This window comes from Nuphar pumila, chromosome 3 (assembly GCF_984573655.1).
Source record: "Nuphar pumila chromosome 3, dmNupPumi1.hap1.1, whole genome shotgun sequence".
Classification (NCBI taxonomy): domain Eukaryota; kingdom Viridiplantae; phylum Streptophyta; class Magnoliopsida; order Nymphaeales; family Nymphaeaceae; genus Nuphar; species Nuphar pumila.
The window spans coordinates 129,119,224-129,141,915 of record NC_143251.1 but is presented as its reverse complement, the minus strand read 5'-3'; the positions used below and the strand labels follow the sequence as shown (position 1 = coordinate 129,141,915).

Sequence of the window (22,692 nt, the reverse complement as noted above, 5' to 3'; positions counted from 1 at the left end):
AAGTGAACCTCATTTGCAAAAGCAACAAAACACTTCTAAACGTACCTTTTCAATGCAACATTCTTGGGAATGAATTGGCTATGTCGAAAATATCGCAATAAAATTGGAATAAGATGAAAAATATCGCGATAAAATTGAAATAAGTTGAAAATATCGCGATAAAATTGAAATAAGTTGAAAATATCTCCTATGTTTGTCACGTTTAAAGCTAAAACCCTCACCTAAAGTAAAACCTCTCTCTCTCTCTCACCACCATCGCTACCCACAAATGAGGCTCTCTCCCACGTTGATCCGGCGATCGATCGGACTCAGATTCCTCTCACAATCGTCCTCTCTCTCGTCGGTTTTGTCCGATGAGACGAGCGTCCCGTTCACCTACCTGGAGGGCTTCCCCAAGCCCGACCCCAAGTACTCGGAGACGATCGTGGGGATACCCCGGGAGAAGTCGGGCCGGATCATCTCCGCCAAGGAGAGGAAGGCCGGGCGGGTGCCGAGCATCGTCTTCGAGCAGGAGGACGGCGAGCACGGCGGCAACAAGCGTCTCATCTCCGTCCAGACCAAGCAGGTGAAGAAGCTCGTCACCCAGCTGGGCCAGTCCTTCTTCCTCTCCCGCCTCTTCGATCTCGAGGTCCGCCCGGCCTTCGACTCCGGCGAAGTCATCGAGACCGTCCGCGTTCTGCCTCGCAAGGTATTTTCTCTTAATCGCTGTCTCTTCTTATGGTTCTGTATCTTGATTGCTGTTTGTTCGTGGGTGGTGCGATTAACGGAAGAATTGGTTTCATGGAGATTTGATTCCAGTTTGCTCGATGTCGTTGAAAGTAAAGGGGATATTCGGGTGCCCACTTATCCAGAAAAGTGGGATAAGCTGGGAACTTGCAATTTGGAACGCAATTCAAGCTGCTTTTCTGATAAGTGGGTACAAGGGATTGGTTTTGTGGAGATCTGACGGTGGTTTTACAAATGTGGTTGAAACTATTCGATTCTTGGTGTACCCACTTATCCAGAAAAAGTAGGATAAGTTGAGAACTTGCATTGTGCAGTGCAATGAAATTTCCCAAGTTATTATGCTTTTCTGTAAGTGGGTACATCAAAACACCCTCCTTACTGTTTGATAGAATTATTATGATTGTTACCACTGCTATTATTTTTCTGTGTCAATTTCTGTGTTTTATCGAAAGGTTCCCTTTTCCATGGACATGTTGTAGCTACTTTTGAGTATATACGATGATGGCTGCTGAACATGCGAAATGGAAAATGGGGTCCTCATAGATGTTTAAGATCGAATGATGGCCATTCTCTGCTTTAGAGTCGGTGCATTAGAAAACTGAAGGAATGGTATAGCTTAACATAAAGCGTGTTTGGTTCGGGGAACGGGTGGGGGGAGGGGGGTGGGATTATGAGTCAATTCCACGGAGCCCTTTTCTGCAATCTCATGGGCCTTGCAGTGTATTGATGTATGTATTAGTTCTTACAGATACCAACATCCTTACCTTAAAGGCACGGAAGTTTGTCATAGTTTTCCATCTTTGAGGGTTGACATATTACATGTACAAGGGATTTTATTCACTGGTCATAGGAGTATAGCCGGCATACACTACAGGGATACACTCCTATCATGTGGGAAACATGAATAGACTCCTTTGTCATTGGATCGTGAGTCAACATCATCTACTGTCTCTCCACAGAGGATTCTAGCTACTAAGTTTGATGACCATCGCCAGTCTTCGAATCATTTTTTACCCCTTTGGCTACTTGCAAAGCTATGTAGAACTTTGGAGCATGTCCAATCATTTTTTCTTAATGAATGTTTCCTTCACAGATGCAAAACCATGAAAACAAGGAAGGCTTGAAGAATTACAATTTTACGTAGTAAAAAACACATCTACTTGTATCCCACTTTAAAAAAGGAATTTTTTGTCATTAGTGGCTCCAACTAGGCAACTAATCAAGAGAAGAATCATGCTTTATGGCTGGGGCCCCAACCTACAAATTGTATGAAGCTTTATGCAACCATGGCTTTAAAAGTGCTAGGTGATCAGATTTGACTGAGAAAGTTCCTTCTGATCTAACCCTTAACCCTCATTCTTTTCTCCCGTATCAATGAGCCCCTTGATGATTGTGTCCAAAGATGCCATGAAAAAATCACTCATGAAAGTGGCCTTTTAGATGCTTAAAAACAAGAAATCAATGTAACAAAAATTTATTGGATAAGAAAAATTAACCTTTTTTTAATTGGTACAAGAACTAGATGCTTTGGGATAACCCAGAGAACTTACTTTGGGTGCAGTTTTCATTTGTTATCTTCATCAAACCTTAGTTACTTTCAGCCATGGTTCCTTTCATATTGGTTGTGAAACTGAACAATGGATTGATATAGTATGGCCATCTTTTTGAAATAGTTCAATCATTATATCTGTTTATATGAGTTTCACGGAGTAAGTAGGTATATTCTCTATTATCTCTCTCTTATCTCTTAAGAAAATTTGTGTCAAGGTGGAGACCAGAAGTAGTTAAAAGTGGAGAGTTGATCTAAATTTTGTTTTACAGAAAATATTCAGGTCCTCTATAAAAATCATCAACTAGCAAAATGCTGAATTGAGCCTCTCTTGAGATGGAATATGTGTACCTAATTAATTTGTTTGAAGTTTGAACCATAGTCATCAAGATGGCTGATATTTTGACAATGTCACAATGCTAACAGTTTTTCGCTACAGCTGATAAAATATGAAACTATCAGCGATCAACATAAACATCATGATAATATCATGACATTCAAGCACGATTCTAATATATACAACAACAACAACAACTACGCCTTCATCCCAAAACGATTGGGGTTGGCGATATGAACCAAAAAAGAAAATCATTCTGGGTCTTCCACATGAATCCTTCTCCTCCAATCATTTCTATCCAATGCCATGTCCTCGGTGAGGTTCAAAGCATTCATCTCCTTTCCTATCATCTCCATCCATGTCTTCCTAGGCCTACCCCGACCTCTTTTAACTAATATATTTTCCCATTTCTCCATCCTTCTAACTGGAGCATCATTAGGCCTTTGCCGAATATGTTCAAACCACCGTGAACGATTCTCTCTCATCTTATTTTCAATGGGTGCAACGCTTACCTTCTTACGTATCTCCTCGTTCCGAATCTTATCTTTTATTGTATTTCCACACATCCATCTAAGCATACGCATCTCAGCTACACTCATTTTTTGAATATGATGTCTCTTGGCAGCCCAACATTCCCTACCATATAGTAAAGCGGGCCTAATAGTCGTCCTATAAAACTTTCCCTTCAACCGCAATGGCATTCTACGATCGCACAATACTCCAGTTGTACTTTTCCATTTCATCCACCCAACCTTTATCCTATGATTTACATCTCCATTAATTTCTCCATACTTTTGAATGATAGATCCCAAATATTTGAAATAATCATCCACCAGTATTTCTTGCTCACCAAGCTTCACTACACTCCCATCACTACTTCGTTGCTTACTAAACCGACATTCCATATATTTTGTCTTACTCTTACTCAACTTAAAACCTCTTGCTTCCAATGTCTGTCTCCATAATTCTAACTTAGCATTAACCCCAACTCTAGACTCATCAATCAAAACAATATCATCAGCAAACAACATACACCGCGACACATTTTTTTGAATTGATCTCGTAAGCTCATCCATCACTATAGCAAATAGGAAAGGGCTTAAAACAGATCCTTGATGTAACCCAACCGTTATAGGAAAATTGGTTGTCACCCGTCCACAAGTGCGAACATTGGTTACTACTCCTTAATACATATCTTTAATTATACTAATGTACTTGAGAGAAACACCTTTCTTCATCATTGTCCACCAGAGAACGTCCCTAGGTACTCTATCGTATGCCTTCTCCAAATCAATAAAAACCATATGCAATTCTTTGTTCTTCTCTCTATTTCTCTTAATAAGTTGTCTAAGAAGATGTATAGCTTCCATAGTTGATCTTCCAGGCATAAAACCAAATTGATTCTCCGATATCATGACAATCTTCCTCAACCTAGACTCAATCACCCTCTCCCAAAGTTTCATAGTATGACTCATGAGTTTTATACCACGATAGTTTGTGTAATCTTGTATATCACCCTTATTCTTATATAGAGGCACCAAAGTACTCTTCCTTCACTCATTAGGCATCTTATTTGTCCGCCAAATCTTGTTAAAAAGATTTATCAACCATTCTAAACCTTTCTCACCCAAGCATTTCAAAGCCTCGATAGGTATACCATCTAGGCCAACTGCCCTTCTTGATTTCATTTTCTTCAAAGACTCTGCAATTTCTTTCTTTTGAATCTTGCGCATGAAGTCACGATTCATCTCATGAAAAGGAATGGAGAAGTCTCCAAGATCCTGAGCATGACTTCCATTAAATAGCTTATCAAAATAATCTTTCCATCTCTCCTTAATCTCCTCATCTTTGACTAAAACCCTTTGCGTTTCATCTTTGATACATCTAATCATACCCAGATCCCTCGATTTCCTATCTCTCATCTTTGCAAGCCTATAAATATCCTTCTCGCCCTCTTTGGTATCCAACTTGTCATAAACTTCCTTATATACTGTTGAGATTAAGAGGTTTTAAGTTTAAGTTTTCTTAAACTAGAGGTTATTTGATATTTAGTGTTTAATGAGGGACTTGTGTGTAAATTTTACATTGGCCTCTCTCTTTTTAACATAGAGATTAGCCCTAATCAGATTAACGAGTTCTCTCAGCCGATCTCTCTCTCTCTCTCTCTCTCTCTCTCTCTCTCCTCTCCTCTCCTCTCCTCTCGTCTCGTCTGCCTCGGCTCGGGTGCTCCTTATTCAAGTCGCAACATGGTATCAGAGTCATGAATCTCGGGAGCCTGAAAACGTGATTGTTCTACACCAAATCGTAAACAGGTGTTTTTTTTTTTAATTGCATAGATCTGATCACAAATCTGATGTTTGACTCACGTCATGACACATATCTGTAATCAGATCTACAGATCGATTGCGGCTGGGAGTTACGGAAGAGCAGGCATCCTTTTATGTGTCGTGGACAATTTTTTTTCCTTCTCAGGCGTGATTTCTGTGTAATAGTAACAACCTGTTAATCAATTTTTTTGTCATTTCTGTGTCGTGGAAGCAACAATCGTGATTCCTGTTTTTCGTGATTTTTTTTAGCAGCCGTAAGATGTGTGCCGTGGAAGCAGCATGTTAATATTATTTTTTTTCTGTGTCATGGAAGCAACAGGCGTGATTCCCTGCTTTGTGGAAAGTTTTTTTTGTGGGAAGCTTTTATCTACTGTCTTGGGATTTATGTGTTGAGTACAGGTGCCAAAAATCTGACCATGAACAAGTCGTCATGTTGGACGCTGTTCTGGCTTTCTCAGATCTATATTTCTGAGCTGTTTTACCAATTGTATCTGACGTGGGTTGAATAGTCAGGTGCGGTCGTGGTATTATCTGATGCGTGATTGTGAAACACGCTACTTTCTGTGTCAATTGTAGCCTGTCGTGAATTTTATTTTTGGTGTGGCAAACTTTGTGTAGTCGTGGACTTGACTGACGTGTGATTATAAAACACGATGTTCAAGTGAGTGAATCTGATTTTTTGTGGCAGTTGCAATAGCATCAAATATTCAGTATGGGTGAAACTTCAAAATGTGATTCCAAAATTGAACATATTGGGGAGTATAAGGCTTTTGCAAATCCCTTCTCGTATGGTTCTTCTGTAAGGTTGAATGAAACTAACTATGCCAGGTGGTCCAAAACTTTTATGATGTCGGTATCTAGACATCGTAAAAAACATATTTTGTTGGAAGATGAACCCAATGAAAAGGTGGGAAAATACGTTACTTGGGATGAAGATAATGACATCGTTATGTCATGGATCATGAATAGTGTCGAACCCCATATTGCATATGGTTTAATTTACTATAATACAACCAAACAGATGTGGGACAATCTTCGAGATACGTACTCACAAGAGACTAATGTGAGTCGTATCCTGCAAGTCAAACATGAGATATATAATTTGCAGTAGGGAGATCAGACCTTGGCCCAGTACTATGCCTCCGTCAAAGCTGTGTTTGAAAGACTCAATGCTCACATACTTCTTTGTTGTTCGAAGCAAAAAGATCATCAAGAACAGACTATGGTTGCTCGGTTTCTTACAGGTTTATCTTCAAAATTCTCTGTTGCAAAAGTCCAAATGTTAACTAGATCAGATGTACCTACTCTTGCTGATGCATACAATCGTCTGAGTAGACTTGCGATCTCTCTTCCACAATCTCATCCTGTGTCCCAATCATCTGCTCTAGTTGTCTCATCTGGTTATGGGCATGGAAATATTCAGAATATCAGAGGACGAGGTCATGGGAGGCAGTTGAAAACTTCAATGTACATTCTGTGAAAAATCTGGACATTTAGAAGATCGTTGCTGGGATAAGCATGGTTAGCCAACCTCTTCTTTATCAAAGTCATATGCTCCAAAAGCAAATGTTACTACACTAGAGGCAACAAATGTACATGATAATACCTCTGCAAGTGACAATATCACCCTCAATCGGGCAGAATATGATGAGCTGATAGCTCTTCGCCCTTCGAGTTCCACCTCTCCTGTAGCTGGTGTTGCCTACTCAATAGGGAATCATCTTCATCTGAATGATAGTAAGTAGATTATTGACTCTGGTGCATCCAGACATTTGTGTGGAAATTCGCTTGTCTTTTCAGATCTAAAGGATATTATTGTTCATCGAGGAGTCTCATTAGCCGATGGGAGTTCCTCACCAGTTGTTGGTCAGGGAAATATTTCTATATCCTCCACCTTACAGTTGAAAAATGTTCTTATGCTCCCAACTTTCCTCAAAGTTTACTCTTTGTTAGTTGCCTTACAAAAGAACTAAACTGTAGAGTGATATTTGATTCGATGAGTTGTCATTTTCAGGATTTGCTGACGGGGAAGAAGATTGGTGGAGGCTATGAAGAAAATGGAGTCTACTACCTACATCATCCAGTGGGTAATGTTTATGCTGCAGTGGAACACTCATCCAGTCCTGTTCAGTGGCATCGTCGTCTTGGTCATCCTTCATTGTCAAAGCTTTGTTATGTCTTTCCTCAAATTCCTTCTACTACATCATTTCAGTCTGAAGCATGTCAGTTGGGAAAGCATCATCGAAGTTCGTTTCCTTCGAGTCAGAGTCAGTCTAGTCATAAAGTTTTTGAACTTCTTCATGCAGATGTATGAGGTCCTAGTAAGATTCCTACTAGGACTCAGCGTCGATATTATCTTGTTATTGTTGATGATTTTTCTAAGTTGTCATGGGTGTTTTTAATAAAAGAATGATCTGAAGTTCCAAGTATTATCAAATCCTTAATTCTTGAAATGAAAACTCAGTTTGAATCTGTTGTCAAGATTGTTCGCACTGATAATGCTCTTGAGTTTAAATCAAAAGTTTTGTTACAATTTTACCAAGATCATGGCATTCAACCGCAAACTACCTGTGCCTATTCATCTCAACAAAATGGGGTGGCTGAGCGAAAACACCGACACCTACTTGATGTTGCCCGAACCCTTATGATTCAATCCAATGTTCCTGTGTTATATTGGGGTGATGCGATTATCACTGCTTGTTATCTGATCAACCGCATGCCTTCATCTTATGTGGGTGATCAAATTCCATTACATATCCTAAAACCTAATGCTCCACTCTTCTCTTTCTCACCAAAAATATTTGGATGTGTTTGATTTGTACACAAACTTGGCCCTGACCGTGATAAATTAGCTGCTCAAGCTACAAAATGCATATTTATAGGTTATCCAAAAAATCAAAAGGGATATCGATGTTATAATCCTATTTCTCGCCAAGAGTATGTCAGTGCAGATGTATCTTTCTTGGAATCCATTCCATATTACTCTAGTACCGGTTCCCCGCTGCAGGTTGATCCAACTGAGTCTTTTCCATTACCTATACCTCCTTTTTCTTTGGAATCTGTGCCCTCATTACCGAACCAAACTTCATCCTCTTCACGATTTAATAATCCTCCATTGGTATATGTGCGTAGAGCTCCACCTCCGCAAGTGCCTTCATCCTCTTCTTCTTCTGAGGTAAGTACTACTGACAATAGTGATCTTCATGATGATGATAACAGGCCTATCGCTCTACGAAAGGGGACACAACAATATACCTTATATCCCATATCTCATTTTGTCTCTGATGTCAGAATTGAAAATCAGATGAAAACTTTTATTTCAGCCTTATCTGCTGAAACTATTCCTCTGAACTATCAACAGACAGAGCTAGATAACCGGTGGAAGCTGGCTATGCAAGAAGAAATGGATGCTTTATTGTCTCAGCATACATGGGATCTAGTTGATTCCGCAGTGGATGCTGACATTGTTGGATGCAAATGGGTATATACAATAAAGTACAAATCGGATGATTTTATTGAAAGGTACAAGGCCAGATTAGTAGCAAAAGGGTATACTCAGACTTATGGTATTGATTTCTTTGAAACCTTTTCTCCTGTTGCACGGATGTGCACCTTTTGTCTTGTTCTCTCAGTAGCTGTTCATCATGGTTGGAGCTTGTGTCAATTAGATGTGAAAAATGCATTTCTATATGGGGATTTATCTGAGATAGTTTACATGCAACAACCTTCAGGATTCGAGGTTGAGGGGGAGTGTCAGAAGGTGTGTAGATTGAGAAAGGCGATTTATGGCTTGAAACAAAGTCCGCATGCATGGTTTCAAAAGTTGTTTGAAGTGATGTCACACTTTGGCTTTAATAGGTCAGCGACAGATCATACACTATTTATCAAGAAAACTAACTCAGACATAGTTGTTATGATGGTATATGTGGATGACAACATTCTTACAGGAGATGATGTGAAAGATATTGAAGCCACAAAGACTTATCTTCAAAAACACTTTGTTACAAAAGACCTTGGTTCACTTAGATATTTTTTGGGTATAGAAGTTGCCAGGAGCCGTGAAGGGATGGTTTTGTCTCAATGGAAGTATGTTCTTGACTTATTAAAGGAAATTGGAATGTTGGGAGCTAAACCAACAAATATTCCCATGGATCATAAAGTTTAGTTGTTTGAAGAAGGGTCAAAACCGGTTGATAGTAAAAGCTATCGCTCACTAGTAGGGAAGCTACTTTATGTAACTGTGACCAGGCCGGATATTGCTTTAGCAGTAAGCAAAGTTAGCCAATTTATGAACAAACCAACTGAGGTACACTGAAATTCAGCTATAATGATTCTCAGGTATTTAAAATCTTTTCCTGGAAAAGGGTTATTATTCAGGAAAGGTGAAACTCTGGAGATAGTGGCCTACTCTGATGCTGACTATGCAGGATCTGTAGTGGATGGAAAATCTACCACAGGATTTTGTGTGTTTTTGGGAGACAACTTAATTTCATGGAGAAGTAAGAAGCAAAAAGTGGTTTCTAGGTCGAGTGCAGAATCAGAATATATGGCTATGACCCAAACAACTGCTGAATTAATGTGGGTTCGTACTGTTCTTCATGATCTTCAGGTGAAGGTTTCCTCTCCTATGACCATGATGTGTGATAACAAGGCTGCCACATATATAGCAAACAATCCTATCTTTCATGAGAGAACAAAGCACATTGAGGTTGATTGCCAATATGTAAGAGATATGGTTCAAGCTGGTCATATCACTACCAAATATCTAAAGTCGGAGGACCAAGTTGCAGATATGTTTACAAAGCCTCTTGCTAGACCAAATTTCTCAAAATGTTGTGACAAGCTGAGCATGCTTGATATCTATGCTCCAGCTTGAGGGGGAATGTTGAGATTAAGAGGTTTTAAGTTTAAGTTTTCTTAAACTAGAGGTTATTTGATATTTAGTGTTTAATGAGGGACTTGTGTGTAAATTTTTACATTGGCCTTTCTCTATTTAACATAGAGATTAGCCTTAATCAGATTAACGAGTTCTCTCAGCCGATCTCTCTCTCTCCTCTCCTCTCCTCTCCTCTCGTCTCGTCTGCCTCGGCTCAGGTGCTCCTTATTCAAATCGCAACATATACCTTATCCTTCGCGTTTCGAACTACTTTTTTAGCTTCCTTCTTTGCTATCATATACTTCTCCAAATTCTCATTATTACAACTCTTAGATTTCTATAACACTCTCTTTTAACCTTAATAGCTAATTTGACATTCTCGTTCCACCATGATGTATCCTTACCTAGCGGTGCACCGCCTTTAGACTCACCCAATACCTCCTTAGCCACCTTTCTCATGCCACCCACTATCTTATTCCACATTGATTCTGAATCCTCTTCGAGACACCAATCAACTTCCTTAACTACCTGCTCTACAAACATTCCTTGTTTAGCTCCTTTCAGTGCCCACCACTTAATTCTAGGATCTATCCTATGTCTATCCCTTTTGCGGCATTGTCTAATTCTAAGATCTAAAATTAAGACTCTATGTTGTGTAGCTACATTTTCGCCCGGTATAACCTTACAATCGATGCAACAACCCCTATCTCTCTTTCTAAGTAGGAAAAAATCTATCTGACTCGTATTAACCCCATTTTTAAATGTTACTAGGTGAGACTCTCTCTTCCTAAACCAAGTGTTTGCTAAGATCATATCATAGGACAAACCAAAATCTAAAATCCTTTCTCCACTTTCGTTTCTTTTTCCTATACCATAGCCTTCATAGATACTCTCAAATCCATCCCTACTAATGCCTACATGTCCATTAAGGTCACCACCGATGAAAAGCTTTTCTCCGTAAGATTTCCCTAAGATATCCCTTGTACTACTCCATCTAAATCTTCCCAAAATTGACGCTTAATGGGATCATCTAAACCTACTTGAGGTGCATAAACACTAATAATATTAATTATATCCGTACCTAATACTAATTTAATAAGTAAAATCTTATCACCCTTCCTACGGACCTCAAGTACATTATCTATAAACTCACGACTCATAACAATCCCTACTTCATTCCTATTCTTATTTATTTCTGTATACCAAATCTTATATCCCCATGGTTCTATCACTTTTGCTTTCTCACCTACCCATTTGGTCTCTTGTAGACATAAAATATCAATCTTTCTCCTACACATAACATCTACTAATTCTACCAACTTACCAGTTAAAGACCCTATGTTCTAAGTGGCTAACCTAATTTTATGGTCTTGGACTAACTTCTTTACCCCCACTCGTCCAACAAAATGAGGGAACCCTTGCCTATTTGACACCACACCCGGGCGCCGGTGTGACGCGTCGCTTCCGGGCGACGACCTAGCAACCCTTGCCCATTTATCACTGCCTCCGGCCCTATAGAGGGAACACCCCAACAAAATTCTCATATTGGTTCATATTCATAGGGTATGACTAAGTTTTTATGCTGGCTGTCACTGGCCTACCGCAACCCTCCTCCTTTATCCGGGCTTGGGACCGGCAGTGTATAACTAAACAATTATACACAAATAACTCTCTCTCTCTCTCTCTCTCTCTATATATATATATATATATATATAGAGAGAGAGAGAGAGAGAGAGAGAGAGTTATTTGTTTCTTTTGTATTCTAAAATCTTTTCTAAATGTTTCTTCATATTCTCATAAGAAAAATACTACTATAACATATTATTTATTATCTGTTTTATTTTTATTTACATTTTTAAAAACTTTTGAAACTTATGAGATTTTCTTGAGAAAGCCAACTTATGAAAAAAAAAACTCTCAAGATTCTTCAAAAAAAATCAAGAAAAGCCCTATTGAGCAATTGCCAAGAACAATATTGGTGGCTATGACTTGAGCATGTGTAGAACTTAATGTAGAAGCAGACTTATTATGAGAAAATGGTATAACAATCATTATATTACAAATAAAATGGCTCTTAAGTTCTGTTCTATATGTTAAGACAAGATGTCCTTATGAACTAATATTTCTGAGATGTTAAACCAATATGTAGACAAGACGTTGAGGCCACTATAAAAACTCGAATCTGATGGAGAGCAATGCTTATCACAGGCAACAAATGAAGATTCAAGGTGAGCACAATATGCAGATGTAGAGAAAGAAAACACTGGTGGTTGACTATCTGTTGATAACTTGATACAGTTCATTGATGACTTGCAAAGTAGTAACACTATAGACTAGATAAGCGAGCTAGATAGAGAAAGTGACTGATAGTTACCATGTTCCTGAAAATAGAGGACAGTTATGTTACTTGGACACTAACACAGGTATGAAGTGTCGGACATGGCAAGTCTTAAAAACTATATATATATATATATATATATATATATATATATATATATATATATATATAAGGTGATGTCTTACATGAAATATGAACGTGTCTTACATAGGACATTTCTGGTCCAAGACACCTTAAAGTGTCCTAGTGTCCAAGTGTCGAATACTATGTGTCATGAACTAAACACATCGTGTCCAAGTATCAGACACGCGACATGTTTGTCAAATTTTTAGGGACACTTGCACGTCAAAAAGTCGCATATCCAGCCATGTCCAACACTGTCACCTTGGGTGTCTAGAAGTGTCTATGTAGGGTAATTATTTGACTAGTGTCTGCGACCACCAGATGATTCAGAAATTAAAAGCCAAGGACATCTAGCTTTGTACTGCAAATCCAGGAAAATATAAATGTATTGATGGAAGCAGTTATGTCAACAGGACCTTTGCAACTACAGTTCCAAGAGTTTGGGATCCAGTCACTTATGTTCTTCCTATATTTCTTGACACACTGATGTGGTTTATTTTCTTCTGTTTGAGTACTCTATGTCTAATTCCTAATTCACATGTTGCTAGCAGACAAAGTTGTCTGTAGGCAACCTGTAGCTCTTGAAATGTGGTTTTGTATAGTTTCTTGCTACCATATATTTCCTGTTGGGTTGTATTCTCATAGAAGGCATACTATTTAAGTGCTTTTAGTTCATGCCATCCTACTTTTATGCATATATTATTTCTTTTTGTTCAGATTTCCCAGATATTATGTTCATGCAAAATTGTTGGCAAGACTATTTTCACAGAAATTATTTTTGACATATCTATATGATATTTATGGTGATTTTTTTGGGATCTGTTTTTTGCAGTTATATTCTTTCTTATTTTTGCCACTGAGGAAATGTGCACAGTGCAAACCATATTGTTTCAGTCATGTATTCGGGTTGATTTTCCTAGCTAGCCTTATATAAGTCAATGCTTATTTAACACATTTTAGCTGATTATGAACCTAATTGCTGATACCAAGAGTTTGTTTTCTATACTTAAATGTATTGTGTTTGTGCTTGGATTGTCTTAGCTGCATCTGCACTCAGGCACAGATGAGGTACTTAACATTACATTTATGAGGGCCCCTTCAGGCGCTAAGTTTAAGGTTCATGTTCCAATTTTATTCAGAGGAGAGGATGCATGCCCTGGACTAAGAAAAGGTTAGTTGTGCTTGATGCTGTTTTGATTTTCTGGTGGATCCCATAATCTTGTAAAATGTTTGAGGGCTTACATTGTTCGGATCTACATTTTATCTGCATTGGTTATATCATGCTTTCTTAAAATCATGAAAAGAAACTTGGAATATTGAAGATTGGAAAATCCTCTGAAACTCGAATTTTCTGAGAAAAAGAGAATACTATTTTAATATTCTCTCGAGGAAGTGCCAATTATCCTAATGCTAATAAAGATTAATGTCTATGGCTTTTAGGGCTCATTTGGTTGAAAATCTTGAAAATTAAATATCTAGTTTTCTACTTTTCAGTTTTTTAAATTCTAAAAAGGCATAGTGTTTCGATGCACTTGAAAATCTGGAAAAAATATCCAGATTTAAATATTTTACATGTTTGGTTGTTTATTGAAATTTCAAGATCTCTCTCTCTCTATGCATGCATATGTATACTTGCACACACTCACATCTTTGTACTGCAATTTCTGAAGTTAACCATTTGCAACATACAAAATGCAAGAACTAATGACACTACTATCAGACCAGTTTTTCTGTATATAGCAACCATGTATACACAACAAAGCTTAAAAAACAATCCTGATTAGACTAGTTTACCAATTCGGTGCAGCAAAAAGTTTTACAAAGGATGGACCGTGATCAGATAAATGATCAAAAATTTATGAATCATTCAAAAATCAAGTCATGCAAGTATATATATATATATATATATATATATATATATATATATATATAGAGAGAGAGAGAGAGAGAGAGAGAGAGAGAGAGAGAGAGAGAGAGAGAGAGAGAGAGAGAGAGAGAGGACCATGTAAGCTAGTAAATCTATTCACAATGTCAATTTAGTAACAACAACATGATGAATGAGAAAACAACCAACAATGCAACTCAAACGAACCCATTCATTAGATATTGTACATGGTCTTTTGAACACTCTCAGCTGCCAAGCCAATCAAACAAAGTGATCCAAACAAACCACCACAAACGCCACAATTCAAATGAAAAGAAAGCAAATCAGTCATGAGAGTGTGAAACCAAAAGCACGTACATTCACCATTGGACATCATCACTTTCACTTGGGCAGAACCTTGTCATCTCTCTTGTCCCACATACTCAAATCCTCCATGAAAGAAACATATATAACAGATGAATACCCAATTGTGACTTCTATTCATTTGAGCAAATAAACAAACAGTTAGTATGCATCCAAACGAAAGTTACATAATGAAAAAACCCATGAAAATAACCCTTGGTTGTGTTGGCCAAGAAGGAAAATGGCCTTAATGAACCAATAAAAAAATTGAAATCTAAAAAGCAAGGAGCGAACAAAATCAATTAACAAACCCAATACCATAGCAACAAGTAGACTGCATATTTGAGCACTATTTGGGAGAAATCATTAAAATGGAGAAAGAAAACACAAAGAAAAAGTAGTATGATGGTTACCTCAGATCTGAAAGGGGTCGGATGAAGAAGAAGCCCTCAAAAGATGCATCGATCAATAGGAAAACATCACCACCACCACCACCATTTCTCTGGGGAAGGACAAGTGAGATAGGGGTTTGAACTCAATGACTAGGGTTTAATGGAAGTCATTGCAGATTCAGATCTCTCAGAGAGAGAGAGAGAGAGAGAGAGAGAGAGAGAGAGAGAGAGAGAGAGCTACAAGTACTCATCAGGAAGGAGAGGAAGAGGGGCGAGAAGCAGCGGGTCATAACATGCATTTTTTTTATAGGCACGAGTCCCCATTTGGGGACATTTTTTTCTGAAAAAGTCTAGTTTTTGTAAATGTAGGTTGCTATTGGATTTCAACTTTCCAAGATTTTTGAAAAAATCCGATTTGGATTGCCAAACACCAGAAATTTTTTTCTCAATTATTTTATTTTCAATATCCCATTTATCCAGATACTTGGGTCTAACCAAAGTTACCAAACAGGCCCTTAGTGTATATCAAGAAATTATCCAGCTAGCAGCATCTTAATTTATAAACCAATGCAAATCATTTGTTCTTTTTGTAATATGATTCATGTATACCTTGATGCATGTTTTTTGGGTAAAAGAATTTGAAATTGTCACATCTCTTTAAATTTTTGGACATAAAACTCTCTCTCTCTCTCCTATGACAAATTTTGGTGCCTCTTATGATCTCATGCATTTGACATTGATTGCTTTTGTGTTGCCTTTGGCATTTGTATTGTCCCTTGTAGGACTTGTTCTTGTGCTTATGCACATTATTGTTTGCTTTCCGCTTCATGGTATCAGAGCCAAGATTTTTTTTTTTTTGGTATTTTGCCTCATTGGGTCTTGGGACTCTTTGGTTCGAGTTCGTGCTTCGTGAAGGAATCTTGATGGATGTATGGCTTGGATTTAAGGGAGATCTTGACCTAGTCTGTATCATAAATCTTTATATATATGATTATTTTTTTAGTTGTCTATCTCATGCATTATGCATGAAAAAACACTCATTTTTCTTACTGTTAAATTTTTTTTGTTATTTTTTAAAGTTAAACCTTTAAATGCTTTTCAAATTTATTGTTGGATTTATTTTAAAAAAAACTTTATTAAATATTTTACAAGGTTTATAATATTTATTTGATTTTGTGAAATGATATTTATACATGAGTATACTTTTATGAGGTCTAGTTTGAATCTTAGTTTTTTGAACTCTTTTTATCTAATATATATGCAAATGATCTAATATTCTTGAGCATGTGTTTTTGACACTTAGATGCTTTATTTGAGCACTTCGTGGTTATAAATATCAAAACTTGCCTTTATGTATGACTTCAAATTCATGTCTTTTCATTTTTTAGGGTTGTGATATTTTGTTGAGGCTATTCCTTGTGAGCATGACTTAAAAACTTGTGGTATTTATGTTGAAGTCCTCTATGAGGTTTATGATTGCATTCTAAATGTGCATTTAAAAAAAATTTATCAAAGATATTTATGTTATTGTGTGCTCTCTTGTTGTGCCCATTTATGGCTTGTGTTCTTGCATCTTGGGAGGTGTTTATTGTGAGTGCACTCATTGCTTTTGAATGATTTGTGCCTTATATGCTTAGTGCATCATAATCATTAATAAAAATATTTATTGGAAAGGTTTTTGTGAGGGTTCTCTTTGGAGACCTTAGTGGCATTTGTGCCTTGTGACTGTGTTTTTTCTTGGTTTTATGGCTCGTTAGTAAACATTATCTTACATGTTTTTACATCACATGTGAATTTAGGCATAATGCTTCTTGCATGATTTGAGTGATCAGTAGAATATTATTTTAATTGAGTCTTCTTTGTGTGTATCAACTTTGTGGGACTTGTGGGTGTGTCTATAGTGACCACTTTTGTGCTTGTTTACTTTTGGTTTTGGGTGGACTTTTGCTTATGATCGAAGGCTCCTTGATTCTTCACATGCATTAGATCTATGAAATCATATTGTTCTTTGGATATTATAATGTCTTTCTTTATGCATTCTTTGTGCATTATTGTGAGCTTAATTAAATAATATTTTTTTTAAAGTGTGCTTAGTGGCTTATGTTTTCTTGCCTTATAGTCATGCATTGTGCCTTTGTGGTCTTGAATGTGGATTTGTGAGAATTAATAAAATTAATATTTTAAGTATTGTATGTTCTTGCCTTAGTGGCATTGTTGATTATTTCACTATTGGCTATTTCCCTCTTGAATTATCATCTCATTGCATTCCTTATAATGCTTTATGTTTTTTGAATTTTTGATTCATATTATTGTATCTTATATGTGGCCTCATGAGGTTTTTAGTGACTTGTTTGCATCTTGTCATATGATTGACATATCGGCTCTTGTTTATAACCCTTTTTTGAAAGTGTTTTTCGAGGTTTTTCTTGCTGCATTTTTTGGTTATAGTTTAGTCCATCACTTTTCTATTCAATATATCTATTATTATTATTCAGCCTTTTTAAGGTGTGTTTTGTGCACGGAGCCAGAGTTAGTTTTGGGGTGAATTATGTGTGCACTTCTATCTTCTTGTCAGTATGCTAAGTTTATGAGCCTCCTCTCCTCTTCCGATGGCGACAACTGCAAGGTACCTCTCTCTCTCCTCTTTTTCCTCTACGTCCTCATCCTTTTCTCTTTCTTCTTCCTTCTCATCCTCTCTCTCTCTCTCTTCTTCTTCCTCCTCTTCTCTTTCTTCTTCTTCTTTCTCCTTCCTCCTCCTCCCCTTGTTGCCACAAGCATCGAACCCAACCCTGCTGGGTTTGGTTATGCTAAACCTAACCCTGCTGTCGAACCCAGCCAAAAATGACAAATAAAGGCCTTATGAATTTTATTTAGTTTTGCAGAACCTCATATGAATTTTATTTTAATAAAATGTTTATTTTCTTGGTTTTAAGAACGAAAATGGGGGATAAAGGGAAATGACTCGCAAACAAAGGGAAAAAAGTTGTGGCATTCTCATTCCCAGATGTAAGTTCTATTGCTAGTTCTAATGTTGCTGATAGTGGTAGTAGTGGTTCTCGTTCGTCAACTGCATCATGTGATGATGGGCCATTATGGGCATACGTGGATAATCTTGAAAAAGTTAGAGGAGGTATTGAAAATAAGAGATTTTGATGCAAGTTTTGTGAGAGAGATTATGTTGGGTCTTACACAATATTTGAAGCTCATTTGTTGAAGATATCAGGATATGGCATGCAAAAGAGTTGACGAGGCAATATAGAAACAATACAAAAAAATACAAGATAAATATGAGAAGATGAAGACAATGATTGATTCTTATGCAATCAATGTACCATTTTCAAGCCACTAAGAAGATGCTAAAAAGAAAAGAAAAGTAGATATAGGAGGTAGATGAAAGGGAACGATACAAACATCATTCAATACATATGAAAGGGAGGAGATGGATAAAAAAGTAGAGATGTATTTTTATTCCAGTTCACTTCTATTTAATGCAGTTAGAAATCTTTATTGGAAGGATTTAATTACTTCACTGACAAATTGTAACTTAAGTAGCTATGTACGCCCAAGCTCAAAAAAATTACAAACGATAATTCTTACAAATGAGAGGGCAAATGTTGAGAGATTTTTAGATATTAAGAATTTTTCATGAGAACAAAATGAAGTTTCTATTGTTTCTGATGGGTGAATGGATATTCAAAGGCATCCACTGATTGATTTCATTACTTTTTTGCTTAGTGACCTAGTGTTCTTGAAAGCAGTTAATGCATCTGAGCAATATAAAAATGTTGAGTATTTGAAATGGTTGTTTACAGAAGTAATAAAAGAAGCGAGTGATCAGAAAGTAGTGAAAATCATTACAAACAATGTTTCAGTTTGTAAAAGTATAGCATTGAGTTTGGAGAGTGAGTATCCTCATATTTTTTGGACTCTCTGTGTAACACACAACTTGAATCTGACCTTCAAGAACATCTGCAACCTAAAAAGGAAAAAGATTCACCTGCATATGCACTATGTTCATGGATTGAGAAATTAGAAAAAGATGTCAAAAGCATTAGGAATTTTGTTGTCAACTACCATAATGCTAATGTCATATTTATTAGGCTTTTTGATCTAAAATTGTTGAAGGTTGCTGAAACATGTTTTGCGTTCATCATTGTGATGGTGAAAAGAATTAAGAAAGTCAATAATGTTTAGTTAATATGATGATGATAATTGGACATTTTATCGTGTTGATGATGTTGTCAAAGCCCAAGAAATTAAGAAATTCATTATTGATGATGAGGTTTGAGATAGAATCATGTACTTCCTTGAGTTTACAAAAACTTATTTGGAAAATGCTGAGAGAAGTTGACAAGGTAGAGCCTATGCTTTACAAAGTTTATGAAATGTGGGATATTATGATTGAAAAAATTCAAGTTATTGTTTTTAAGCACGAGGGAAAAAATGTTGCACTAAATGATTCCAAAATTTTTAATCATATACATTCAATTTTATTTAGAAGATAGGATAAGAGTAACCCATACACATTCTCTCAATCCCAAATATTATGCAAAAAAGTGACAGGAAAGTGGTGTTGGTCATGTCCCTCCAAATTTAGACCGAGAGCTATCAAGGCATAGAAATATATGTATGACAAGACTTTATTGAGAATCACATATTATAAAACAAGTCAAACAAGAGTTCGAATTTTTTTTCTCTTCGAGGTTATATGGATAAATATTAATAGTGAGAGAGAAGGAGGATATAGGTCCTATCACATTGGTCAACATATGGTTCAGAAACACCCCTTTTCCAATTTGTTGCATTGAAATTGCTATTCCAACCTGATAGTTCATCTTGTTGTGAAAGAAATTGGAGCACATATGAACAAATTCGCAATATGAAGAGAAACAAACTCAACAACAAACGTGCAGATGATTTAGTTTTTGTTCATTCTAATATTTGATTATTTTTATGAACCAATGAGGAATGCATATATTAATTGTTTTCTTTGTTATTTGACTATTTCTTAGTTTATTTAAATATGCAAATATTTAACATTTTTAAATTTTAATTGTAATGCAGACAAATATCATCCAAATTTTGAGATGTAAACCCAGAAGAGTGTGACTTAGAGAGGGAACATGATTTCAACACTATAAACATAGACTTATCCGAGCTTACTCTTTCTTCTTATAAGGAATTTGATGAGAAGTAGAAAATTATTAGGATTATTACCCTATCATTATATACATTGTGTAAGATATACTTTTGGTATGCAATTATGCATTATTTGTTTCTTTTATTAGTATAATTTATTTTTTTTCTACTTGACTTGTTTGATTGTTTCCTGTTTTCTTAATTAACTCAACGTAATCATAATATATTTAGGTTGATTTAATTATAGTGTTATTTTTTATTGATAAGGAATACCAATTGTATATTGTTAATTTGATTTATTGCAAGAATTTATGCATGATGAATTGATGATATGATAATTGTTTTTATTTAATTAGTGTTACTGTTAACTTTTATATATATACCTTCTTCACTCCTGCACCCAAGTTTTTTTAAAGTGCTGCATCGCCTCATCCACACCCACACCCGCACCTGCACCTGCACCTGTGTGACATAGATGTTGTCGTGTTTTGCTTAGTTTAATTAATGAGTTGTATATTTATTTTAAATGTTTACCTAAGCCTTTGGGATATTATTGCAAAATTGTTTATATCTTATTGATATTTTATGTCTAATATGTGCTTATCTTTTGAACTTTAGTGATCAAAATTCTATTGTGTTCAGAATTTATGTTTCTTTAAGAAAAACTATGTTGTTTTTATGGTTATGATTATCTAAACGAGAAATTCTTAAAAAAAATTATTTTGAAGTATATTCCCTTTATCTATTTTAGTGACTATTATATCTTGCTTGAATTGGTGTTAATATTTTTAAAATTTTTAATTATTTATTAAAGTGCATATCTTACTCGCTTTTAAAATTGTTTAGTTTGTTTTGTTATGGAACTTAGCTATCCTCTCTTTATATATATATATATATATATTCTTTGTAGCCATTGTATGCACTTTAAGTGCTTTTGTATTGCCTTTGGCATTTGTATTGTGATTATTGTCCCTTGTAGAATTTGTTCTTGTGTTTATGTACGTTATAGTTTGCTTTCTGCCTCATTTCATTACAAAGAGGTGACCAAGTCCTTAAAATATTAGTATCTAAAGAACTATTAGATTATGTGTTCTAGACTAGTTGTGTCGCAGTTGTGGGTTAATGGTTCTTTCTTTTCCCTGAAGGGAACATTGGCAGGCTGACAGCTTAAATGTTTTCGTTTTGATATGATGGTCAACTACTATCGCCAATTTCCTGATTCTTGCTGGAATATTTCAACCCTGAGCATTAGACTGACTGCCACTGCTTTCTGTAAAATGTGTTTCTAAATGCTGCAGTTCTTGTTCTAAGGTACTAGTGCCCATTAAGAATAAAAGCCTTAAACGGATGCTACCTGCAGAAAATAAAGAGTTATCCTCTTGATTTTAATTCTAACCATTTTTTGTGGAGCTTTAAAGAAATGAAACTAAGTTGGGCAACTGAACCTATCAACACTATTTTCATCTAACCGCTTAAACATAGAGGTGTACTTCTTTGATGTTGACCGATAGTATACTCTTCATTTGACAGGGGCTTATTTGAACACGATCAGAAGGACAGTCCCATTTCTTTGCCCGGCTGACATTGTCCCACCATACATTGATGTGGATTTGAGTGAGTTGGATGTGGGGCAAAAGTTGGTAATGAAGGATCTCAAAGTTCATCCTGCAATTAAACTGTACCAAGTCAATGAGGATTGGCCTGTTTGTAATATCAGGCACGGAAGGGGCTCTAAAGACAAGAAATCTGAACAAAAGAAATGAAGGGCCTCTCTTATTGATTCCAGCACAAAGGTGAGATTTTCTGCTCTCCTGTTGTTGACATGGTCCAGCATGATTTTTTTTTAAATCTTCATTATTGTTAACTTTTAGGCTGATACTGACTTGCGGAAATAGTCGATTCAACTTTTAGTCGAGCCTGAAATATTCTTTTTGGCTTATAGTCATGTAATTTGGTTAAATCAACAGTAGATTGTAGAAGAGGCTTTTCTCATCTTTTATAAGAGATATGGCATGGGTTCCTGCGTATCTGATTGAAATAAGCTGCACAAATTGTAGAAACTGATACTGATTTGGGGTTGTGATTCATGGGATTATGGTTTTACGACCTGGTTATCAATGGTTGTGGTTCGGCCAATTTGGTGGGGTTGTTTGCCTCTTTGAACAGGTTGTATTGTTTTTAGTCCCTGAAGAATTTGTTCTCTGCTGGGTCCAAGAACAGCAAGTGTTCTTAAATGTGCTTCCATTGATGTTTGATCAAGAGAAGTGACTATATAAGCAATCCCATGTTTGTTTTTTGGTGCCCATGAGGGCTCCACTCATCTGGTAAGGGCAACTCATGAACGTCGCTATGTTGACAGGATGTCATGAGTTTGAAACCCACGGGTGTGTCTCTGGTGGACAAGGGAGTGGGTTTTATGTCAATGAACTTGGTGATGAGATGTTTTCTCCTGATTATTCACAAAAATAGTTTGTTTTCTTGGTTGAGAAGAGAGGGGATTTGTGTTTTGCCTGATTATAGATGCAATTTAGGTACACTGACGGTACCTGATTTTTAACTTAGATATCTGACTGACCAATTACCATTTGCCCAGACATGTACAGATCCAATTATATGAACAGTTGGATCTGGTTTAGGGCTTTCACACCCAAAGGCAGA

General features: G+C 36.5%; 1 protein-coding gene across 2 annotated transcripts; it reads left to right on the top strand.

Annotated features, from left to right (window-relative positions):
* Positions 1 to 241: 241 nt before the first annotated feature.
* On the top strand, positions 242 to 22,122 carry LOC149843762 (Ribosomal protein L25/Gln-tRNA synthetase, anti-codon-binding domain-containing protein). Of its 2 annotated transcripts, XM_090000052.1 has the most exons (4): positions 242 to 688; positions 13,318 to 13,447; positions 21,565 to 21,827; positions 21,906 to 22,122. In XM_090000052.1, the coding sequence occupies exons 1-3, from the start codon at positions 269 to 271 to the stop codon at positions 21,795 to 21,797; spliced, it is 783 nt and encodes a 260-aa protein (XP_089856178.1). In that variant the 5' UTR covers positions 242 to 268; the 3' UTR covers positions 21,798 to 21,827; positions 21,906 to 22,122. The 2 variants fall into 2 exon arrangements, with proteins under 2 accessions (XP_089856178.1, XP_089856177.1); XM_090000051.1 differs by having other exon boundaries at positions 21,565 to 22,122.
* Positions 22,123 to 22,692: the final 570 nt, after the last annotated feature.